Raw genomic sequence first — 10,285 nt, 5'->3', positions numbered from 1 at the left:
TTTGTTGCGATGGGGGCGGCATAGAAATGTTTTAAATAAATAAATAAAATAAACCAGACTTAAACACAATGGAAACATGGAGGAGGAGTGGGGATACCCCATGTGCCCCGATCCTTGACTGTGCAGGCTAAAACCAGTGGGAGTTCTAGGCCAAAACACCTGCAGGGCCAGAGTTTTCTCACTGCCGCCGCAAAGGTTGGGTCACTGGTCAGGAAAACCCACACGAAAAGCCGATTTGAGCAGAAGATGCTTGCTTCCTGCTGACTGGGGAGAGTTCCGTGAGCTTGATGCTGCCCCAGCTTCAGTACAAGCAAGGCGAAGGGTGGTCGTCACTGTCCATAAAACCCCCGTAGCAGAACAAGGTCTTTGGGCTGAGATAGCAGGGCTGGAGGCAGTCGCTCGAGCCAGTCGGTCACCTCAACACGGCCTTCGGTTTGTACTGGCAGCGTGGCAGATGCCGTCTCGAAGCCAAGAGCAACCTGCTTTTGAAGGGGGACCATTGAGAGTCCAGAATGGGAGCACGGGCTCAGGAGCAGCGCATAGCATTTGAAGGCAGAGTAAGAGGCTGCTTCCACCCTGGGGCATCTTAGGGTGGGTGCCGCTGCAGAAAAAGCAGGCGGCAGAGCAACAGGGGAGTTTTGGGTGGTGAGGGCTGTTGTCGCGGAGTCTCACAATCGCTTGAGAGGCCGAGTGCCGTAGAATGCTGGGGAGACGCGGAGGCGTTCTCATAAGCTGCACCCATCTCTAGGGCGACGGTTTCATCTGGGAAGCTCTCAGGAATCCTCTTCAAAACAGGTGTGGTTAGGCCTGGGGCAAGCAGCATGTGACTCCTGTCGGTTGGTGCTCCTACCCTCTTTCTGGTGTAGGGTTAGGGTCAGCAGCCTCCAGGGGCCCAGGTGCAGTCCAGCCCTCGAGGAGGGGAATCCTTCGAGTGGAGCATCCCGTGCCGAATCTTCCCCACACACATGCAAACGCCTCAAAACGGAAGTGTGTACGGCCAAGTTCTTAACCCTGCAGGCTTCCTGCTTCACAGCTCACAGCAACCACATCACGCTTGTGGTTCATCGTTGTGTATCGTTTAGCCTTCGTTTCCAGGGATCTTAGGGCATGAAAACTATACCTGGGTGTCTTTTCAAAATGGTGTGAGTACAGCAAGGAGTAACTCTCCGGCTACTGAAATCTTCACGCGGGTGCATGGTGCATCCCAAGGAGCCCCTTCACCACCGTGTTTGACGAAAGTGTTTGCTCCGGCCATAACAGTTTCGAGGAGGGCACCAAGGAGCAGAAGAACCTTCCCCGTGTTTCATTTTGACCAAACGTTAGCCAATATGAGCTAGAAGCAGGTAGAAATGTGACATCTGGTGCATTCGTTCTGATTTGAAGTTTCCTCTTCCCCCCCCCCCCCCGTTGGTTTCACTCCTAGATGAGCGGGACGAACGCAAGCCCTGGCACACCCAGCTGCGGCGAGCAAGTCTCCATGGAAACAGACAGCAGTCCGTTGCCAGCTAATCCTTCTCGAAAGAGGCACGGGGCTCTCCAGACCAGTGCGGCGATGAGAAATATCCGTATGCAGGCCAGCCGGGGCCCGAACTGGAAATTCTGGAAAAAAGCAAGCACAAGCAAAGACAAAATGACTTCGTAAGGGTGAAGAGTGCAGGAAACCTTTGAGGTTTTGCTAGCAGTGAAAACCTTGGAGGGAACGGAAGGGGCGGCTCAGAGCAGCGCGGCTGCGCGGGAGAAGGGTGCTGTGGAAGCTTAACTGTTTTCTGCAGTGAGACGGTTTGGTTGAGGAATGCACCCTGCCGGGTAGATGCAGGCCTTCAGAGGCAGGTGGGAGCAGCCTGTTTTTTTCTAGGCCAGGCTGCAGTGAATTAATGTAGGCCAAGTTTCTAGACATCGGGGGGGGGGGTGTTCCTGGACTATTTATTTATTTATTTATTTATCCATCCATCCATCCATCCTGCTCTGCTGGATGAGCACCAAGCTAGCTATAATGTGGCCTTAGATCAACTGGTTGCAGTTGTGCTATTATTTTGGGACAGAGGGGGGTTTGCCACTGCCCTTTCCTTTTCTTACTTTTTAATTTTAAAAGTGGCCAGCAGGTATGTCTGAATGCTGCCCCCCCCCACTCCCTCTGCTGGGGTACAGAATTCGGTACCTGTACTTTGTGTGCCCCCCCCCCCCCCCCCGGTGGGGGTGCTTTTAATTTTGTTAAAGTTCTCTCTCCGTATCTTTTTGGTTGTTCAGTTAAATGGCAACTTGAGCCAAATACCTCGGGAAGCAAGTACTTCGTGCTGTGATAACTTACAACATAATACCATGTTTAAAAATAAATGCAAGATTTTGGAAGTTTTGGGACATGAAGTGGGCTCCATACGCAGAGTTCCTTGAAACACAGAAAATTCAAAACGCCTTAATTGCGCAGTCAAGTTTTTCCCTTTGAGTTGGACTTTTCCATAGGCTTCATTTGTGTTGTTTGTGTTTCCTTTGCTCACATGGTCGAAGCCTCTGTCAGCATGGCATTGCAAAAGATAGCAGAATTGGAGCAGATCTGGCGTCTGCATCCCATTCCACGGGGAAGCCGCCCCTGCCTTGCCACACTGAGATGAACAGAGCTGACAGGAGAATGGCAGGGTTCCCGCACAGTTCTTGTTCAGTTCCGTGGGGCTTTAGTGGAAGAATTTCCTGGCAAATTGTGTCTTGGATTAGCACACTTAGAGGCATCAGCTGAATTTTCCACTGCAGGCGTGCAAACGCCCTGGCCCCATCCTGCCAGCACACAGATTCAAATCAACCTTTTAACTAGGAATAATATGTTTATTCTTGGCTCCACTTCAAGTAACAGGGAGAGAGAAGGACAGCCTGCCTGGAAGCCCTTTGCCATTGCAGCACCAGCAACAGGGAAGGGAAGATCTGTGCAGAGAGATACCATTGCCTGAATCAGAAGCACTTTGAGCAGGATTCCACCTTCCATTCATTCGCAGCCTTGTTGACATCCTGTTTCCATAGCAAACACCCCTTGTCTCTAGGCTTGTGAGCAGCTTCAGTTCCTTACTGATGAGGAACAAAGGGTTTTTTTAGCGCGATTGCTAAATATTCGATTCTGTTTCAAAACCGTAAATCCAGTCTGGAACCTCCCACAAGAGACATACTTTTGCAGTGAGTCATGTGCTCGATAACAGGGTGAGGCTCTCAGCCATAGTTCACTGATTGCTCAAAGGAAAGAAAGCTGTTCGGGCATTTTTTCAGCCTCTCTGAAGTCCACCTTCTTCTTCTGACTGCATAATTCATGCAAACAAGCCCTGTTTGAAGTGCAGTTGGATGGCAGCCTTGTAAAAGTTAACTAGGGTTACCCCCTGCTGATTCTCCTTGATTTGGTGGAACTTCATTACTGCTCAGCAGTGTAAGTCAATTGGCTGCTACAAGGAATAAATGGAATATTTTCAGTGTGGTAGCCACTCCTCTCAAGGGGTGTTAAGCAGGCCGTATGCATGGGACTATTTAGCCCTGGGGCGCAGAACTTCACTCCAGGGGCCCAGTCCAACCCTCCTGGGGTGCCAGTCCAACCCTCCTGGGGTGCCAGTCCAATGCTCCAGAGGCAGGTTAGTCTGAGAGTCAATACCTGGCCACATCTTCCCAAGTTCCAGTCTGGCACTCGGGCCACCACTGGCTTTCCCGAGGCTTAATTATCCGCCTCAAATGTGTTGAGCTCAGATAACCAAGGCCAGTGTTTTGGCTGTGCCTCATTTTGCCATTGCTTCCTCCCCATTCCTTCAGCTTGTGCCCAGAGAGCACATGGGCTCTGGCGATGAAGCATCGGCACACAAGCACGTTAAGCACCTGGGTGAGGAGACGGTAAGTGCTATTTACTTATTAAATCACTTCAGGCAATCATTTGAGACTTTCAGATCATCAGCAGAAGCAAAACATGAGCCCGGCAAAGAGGGATAAATCCCAGTGCCCTTCACAAATGCACAGGTCCAAGCTGGGTGGAGGAGGCTGGGGGAATCCGCCAGCAACTTAACAGCAGGGCCCTAACAGATTGCCAGGGGGCCGAAGAGAACAACAATGCATTCTTAAACCAAGCCCAGGCTTAGAGGGGAGCAAAAAAAAAAAAAAATGTAGCTTTGTAGTGATGAGATCGTGTGCAGGCCTAGATGGTGAGAAGAGAGCTTATAAACCAAAAGCACTAGGCTAGCTTCAGTTGCCTCAGATGTAAGACCTTATAGATCAGCCCATGCAGAACAGACTCCCTGGAGTCACCCCTTTGGACCTTGACATCCCTGGAGCGCCTGAACCACACACTTTCTAAATTGCCTACCCTTGGGCAGTTTTCCCATCTTGAAGTCCAGTTGACTATTGCCTTTTCCCTGCGTGAAAAATTTCCCCTTCCAGGGGGCCCAATTCTGGAAGCTAATGCAGACTGCGTAGTTCAGCTGCAAACTCCCACTATTTTTGAACATCAGCACTCATTGGAACAGTTCTGTGTAGTCTCCCTAGCGAGATCATGAATTCTTGGGAATACGTGCATGGACTTTTAGCCAGAGACAACTGTGTTGCCCTTGGAGCAGGGCTCAGATCTTTGCTGGCTTGCCTGGAAGGCTACCGATTCCTCGGTTCCAAGAGCTGGGGGTGCTGGACTGGGGACCCTGGAAATCCGGGTTCTGGACCCCGCTTGGCCCCAGAGCGCCAGTCGCAGGCTTGGCCTCACCTACCCAACAGGTGGTCACTGAGAGGACACCATGGGGCGGAGGGGGACGAGGGAAACTGTTCTGGGTTCCTCCCAGGAGGAAAAGCAAAGCAAAATAGGCATGGCGACGGCCAATTTAACCAAGCTATTGTGAAATAGCCTGCACATTTAAAAGCCATTCTTACAGTGCATTTAAATTAATTGCTTCCAGGGAACAGAAAGTTTCCCCAAGCGATGCTGGCAGAACCCCCGTCGGTGGATTTCAGTGAAGAAACTGCTTTGTTTGCCTGGTGGTAGCAGGGTGGTAGCAATGTATCCCGTGTTGATTTATGCGCCCCGGGACCCCTGCGCTTGGCAGCAGTTCTGGGGCCATCTTAGGTGCCTGCATTAGCCTCGGTGCCATTTGGGCAGTGGGCGCCTGTGAGGGGACGGTAATCCTGGAGGACAAGACCCTTCCAGCATCACTCACTCCTCCTTGGGAAGCCCTCCTTGAGAACGTGCTGAGCATCTTTCCAGCATCCACTGAACAGGGTTCAAAAGCTGCTGGCTTGAAGTGCGCGGTGCAGTGACACCAAGAACCGCGGACTCCGCTGGTCTTGTGGCAGGCACGGCGTAGCTCTCGTCAGGTGGCGTCCAGCGCCATCGAGGCATCGCCGAGGTATGAGCCAGGGGACTTTCTCGACTTTTCGCTCTTTCTACCACCCCTCCCCAGGCTCAAAGACACCTAAGGGGGTGGGGTACTACCCACCAGTCTAGCAGACAACGGGGGTCATCCTGGCTGCTCCCCTTCCTCTCCTCGCCCACTTCCCCCTCATTCTTCCAGGTGGCACCCCAGGGATGCTGCAGCTGCTCGTAACAGTGAAAGGCAGTGCCGTTGCATCATATACTTTCAAAAGGGTGTCGCATTATTGTGGGAGAGCAGGCTTAATTTGGTGGCCCGATTCGGGTTTGAATGTGCACCTTTGCAACCTAATGGATCAGAGGAACTTACCAGTCTCTGTGTGAGTGCGTGGACACAGACTTGGGAGTTTAATTGAGGCAAATTAGTTGGTTTATCGGTAAGTTATACGTGAAAATAATACGATTTGCTTGCGAAGATAATATTGTAAATTCTGATCCTTATGGATGATCACAAAAGGCCCTAAGGAAGCAAGCAGCAAAACACCAAAGAATATACCCAGCATAAAAATGGAAGCAGAGATTCCTTGCCAGAGGAATCGGGGCCACTTCAGTAGGGCTTGTGGCCTGCTTGCCTCACCAGCCCATCGCGGGAAAGGGATGAGGGAATGAGGCCGGGCTTGCCGTTTTCAGTTGCCACCCAGCGTCCCCTCTTGTGCCTCAACTCGGCACTTCAGCCAGAGGAGGCTCCCTGGGCCAAGAACGCCACAAATTCCGGGGGGGGGGGGGGGGGGGGGGGCATGTCGCTGCTCCCCTTGCGTGGAGCGAAGGCTCCTTGCTTTGTGAAGAAGGCTTTTCCCTGCTCTGTCAGCCACGCGGGCTCAAATCCAGCTGCTCTTCTGCAGGACTCTGAAATACCATGTCTTGAAGCCCTTCCCTCCCCGTGGAACAATTGGTCATTGTTTCCTTGTGTCCAGCTTCCTGCTTCTGCCGCTGGCGGGGAGGGCGGGCTTGGGAGGGGCGTACTTGGGCCTCTGGCTAAATCATCGGGAGCCCCCCGGAGCCAGTTGGATCTGCTGAGCTGAGTGGAACGTGAGCAGCTCTGGAAATGAAAAGGCCTTTGTCGTCCGCTCGTGGAACATCTGGGGGTGGGCCGAGGCACTCCGTCGGCTGCGAGGTGCTCGGTCAGAAATGGGCAGCGTGGGCGGATTTCCCTCTTGGGGTGTCTGAAGAGGACTTCTGGGTTTTCCTACTGGGAGGGCTGAGATCGTGTGGAGTCCCAGCAGCGGTTGCTCTGTTTCGTGGGTTGTAGCCAAGGCCAAAAAGAGTCTTGCACGATGAATGTGCGGATGGAGCGCATGCCAGAAAAGAATGGTTTGCCTTGAACTGGTGCCATGATAAATCTGTTTGTCCCGAAGGTACCGCAAAACCCTTCTGAACTATCAGCTAAGTGGCAGCCAGATGCATGGGTCATCCCATCCAGCGGGCTGCAAAACAGCTGGAGGGCACTAAGCTTGGGCAGAGGGGCATCCATAAGTGCCAGAGTGCTGTACAAATGCTATTGGTTTTTTGTTCTTTTTGCTTGTTTGCTTTTTTGTCCTCTGTAAGCCATCCAGAGACTTTTAGTAATGGGATGGCATGGACAAACTTTAAATAAATTTATACATTTTGATATTTAAACCTTTATAAAGAGAACCATAAAAATAGTTTTGCTGTAGAGAACTATATCAATTTGTACCAGCCAGGAAGGACATGAACGTTCTCTTCTCCTGCTTTTGCCCTGTTTCTCCCCACAAAGAAAGATGGAATGCACTCTTCTGTAGGCCTCCAGACCACGTAAGTGTCGGCTGAAAGCATCGCTTCTCGCAAATCAATATTGCTAATGGGCCTTCTCGGATGCCATTTAGAATCGGCTGCTAGAGCAAATGGGCAGCCTCAGCGGCGCTGGCTTGGTGCAGCTGCACAGATTGCGTAGATGAATCTGGCTCTCTATAAAATGTTGATGTGCTTCCTTGACAGCTGGATGACGAATGCACCATCCTTACCAGTAAACATCTTTGTCCATAAAATATCTGAGCTGGCAGCCAACCTTGCTTGGGACGGAGGGAGAGAGAAGCACTGAGGAGACCATGTCTTGGTCGGAAAAGTCCTTGAGCGATTCTCCTTGGCCCACACCCGGCCGTGGCACATGGGTGGGTGGCCGACCAGGACTGCCCAATCTGCTTTCAAAGCAATCCAGACGGGGGGCCCTCACTCTGCCCCATGTGACTCAGTCCACAGGCCGGAAAGGATCCACGCTGGGGCAGCTTCGCTTGCCAGAAGTGCAAAATATGCCCGTGCTCAGTGCCCGGGCATCTGGTTCCATTTCCAAGAGATCCTTCCCCCAGTCCTGATCACAAAACAGAGCTTTCTAGGAACAACCCCGTCTCCATAACTCTGCAAACCTTGGGCAAACCAAGGAAATTGCCACGCATGTTTGCAAAGGCGCTCAGCCAGTTTTGAAGCCAAGGTACTGCTCTGCTTGTTCTCGGCTATCTTTGAATCTCCCGTCTGTCTTCCTACAGGTCCACTTCGGGGGAAGATCATTTTCTTTATAGAGTGTGCCATGCCTTCTCCATTGATGCTTTGCACAAAGGGGCCTTTCTTGAGAGGTGCCATTGTGCCAGGCCGCTTCTCGCTCCAGTGTAGCCCTTTTAATGTTTGCCTGGAACCGGCCGAGGATGTCAGAGGCTTAACTGAGGTGTGGACAGAGCTCTGCCCTTTTGGCACAGACTGGGCCTTTATTCTCCGCATCGCTCTACACTTCCTTCCCCTGAGCCACTTGGCCCCCCATTCTCCAGTTTAGGGAGAACTTGTTGGAGTGCTTCACAATCCCTTTTTGTTTTAACCACCCGGAATAGTTTGGTGTCACCTGCAAACCTGGCCACTTCCCAGCTCATTGCTAATTCTAGGCCATCCAGGGAGGTGGGGAAGTGTTCGTCTCGGAGAACTCCCTCAGACGCCAGGTCTGCTGTGCTTTCGTCCATGTGTTGACCTCAGAGTTTGCTTCTTGCTCTGGGCGCACTGCATCATGTTTTAGACTATGACATTTACAGGAAAAGAGTTAAAAGAGTTTGGGGTAAAAGTGAATCCCGGATAGGAAACTGGTCCTCGGTTCAGAAGAAAATGATCAAACCTTAATTTGCTTTTGTTTCAGCTGAGTCAGGAAATGGGTAGAGCACACCGGATACCCCTGAACAAGCATCCTGCAGCTGTTACCCAGGCTTCGTTGACACACATTTCATTCATGCACCACACATGGAGTGGCTGGCAGGTGTGTTGTGTGTTTATTGTGGGTGTTCCTAAGCAACCTCTGCCACAGATGGTATAAAAGGAATTACTGTTTTTCGCGGTGTTGTGCACACAAGGCAGAGCCATTGTACAGTTGGGTGCTGAACATTTTCATCCCACTCCCCCAGGTGACTTTGTGGAGAAGTCGGGTGCTGTGGTGTGATGGTTTTTAAAGTACATTTTATTTTTTCTTTTATAAAGTGAAATGTCTTCAGAAATATAAAATAGAAATGCTTTCACAATTAACAGGATCTCGATCTCTCTCATATAGTGTGTGTGTGTGTGTGAGAACATATTTAGATGGCTTGTATCCTGACTTTCAATGGAATGAAAGTCCCAAAACAGGTCCCAGTAGGTTACAATAGCACGCACAAGCCCACCCCACCCCACCCCACAAAACCCTTCAGCTCTGCTGGCCTAGCCACAAACGTTTACTGTGATGTAGGGAGTTTTGTCCCAGTTGTTCAGATGAAGCAGATTTTTAAAATCAGAGTTTCATTCTACTTGAGTTACTTTTATTTCCAAGAAAGTATCTTGACTCCAAGTGAGTCCCACATGCATTTGCAAAACATAAAAATGGAGGTGGCAAAACCCTGGAAAATTAAGCTTGGAGGTGGTGGGAGAATCTTGTGGAGGGCCCTTTTTGTGGTGTGTGTGCGTGTTGGTTAAGGCTGTGTGTCAAAATGTCAGATAATTCCACAACAGATCCACGTGAGTTCAGACTTCTATGAATTCAGCACATGGGTTTCATGGCAGTGAAAAATGATGTGGATTGCACATCCTTCTGGACTGGTTTCTGGATTGAACCCCAGACTTTTTATGTGCAAAGTAGGGGTTTTACCTCTAGATCTCACCCCAGTGGTTGGCCCAACAGGATCTGCTGCTCAGTGGCTAATACCTGGGTACTTCCTAGCATCAAAAAGGGAAAACCGGGAGTAGCAATCCTTGCTTCATTGCTCCATACAGGGAACAATGAAGCAAGAATCTAACAAAACTGTTATTAATAGAGTTGTGTAAAGTAATTGTTAGCCAAGTACATCTTTAATTAATTGGTGATGGAAAGCAAATTTACTTGGTAGTGTTGACATTTAATAGCAGACTTGATTTTTGAAACCGCTTTTCAGCAGTGTTACCCTAAAGGCTATGAAAAAGACAAAGTTAAATGTGGCTCAGGTGAAAAATGATTCCAGCTGCTCTCTGTTTGCACCTGAGTGACCCCCCCCCCCAAAATAATGTGATTTACTTCTGAGTAGGACATGTCTAGGCTTGTGTGATTCATGGGCTGGAGACAGTTTCAGATAGTTTGCCTTTAATGTAAGAAATTACTTTTGTTCAGATCGTTTTACATTTAGCACTTTACTGCGTTTGAAAACAAAACAGGGACGTGGAAGTGTATTTTTGAGACTTTGTAAAGGGTTTGTGCTAAATAAATAACAACTTTAAGAAGTTGGAACATTGTATTGTTTGCAGCAGTGTCCAGGAAGCCGATTGGAGAGAAAACACCTACATTTGTTTTGTGCTCCGTTCAATCAAAAATAAGAATGTCTAAAATTTTGTTTTTAAACTGCTTTTCCACTTCTGGTTTTCCTAGTGGCCTATGGAATAAAAAGAGGTCATGAAGACCCCAAAAGATGGGGTCACCGTAAG

General features: G+C 49.9%; 1 protein-coding gene and 1 long non-coding RNA gene across 4 annotated transcripts in view; both read left to right on the top strand.

The window, feature by feature from the left end:
• The window catches only part of ICE2 (interactor of little elongation complex ELL subunit 2), a 23,957-nt gene extending 22,055 nt beyond the window's left edge, over positions 1-1,902 (top strand). For all 3 annotated transcript variants that reach the window (XM_044438617.1, XM_044438616.1, XM_044438618.1), the window contains exon 15: positions 1,424-1,902. In XM_044438617.1, coding sequence (XP_044294552.1) covers positions 1,424-1,642 — 219 coding nt within the window. In that variant the 3' untranslated portion in view covers positions 1,643-1,902. The remainder of the gene's footprint in view (positions 1-1,423) is intronic.
• Positions 1,903-6,113: 4,211 nt separating this feature from the next.
• On the top strand, positions 6,114-10,084 carry LOC123027629. The gene is made up of 2 exons (XR_006415539.1): positions 6,114-7,500; positions 7,873-10,084. It is a non-coding gene; the product is annotated as an uncharacterized LOC123027629 (long non-coding RNA).
• The last annotated feature ends 201 nt before the right edge of the window (positions 10,085-10,285 follow it).

Source organism: Varanus komodoensis, unplaced genomic scaffold (assembly GCF_004798865.1).
Source record: "Varanus komodoensis strain SLA01 unplaced genomic scaffold, ASM479886v1 scaffold33, whole genome shotgun sequence".
Taxonomy (NCBI): Eukaryota; Metazoa; Chordata; class Lepidosauria; order Squamata; family Varanidae; genus Varanus; species Varanus komodoensis.
This window is presented reverse-complemented; position numbering and strand designations above follow the sequence as displayed.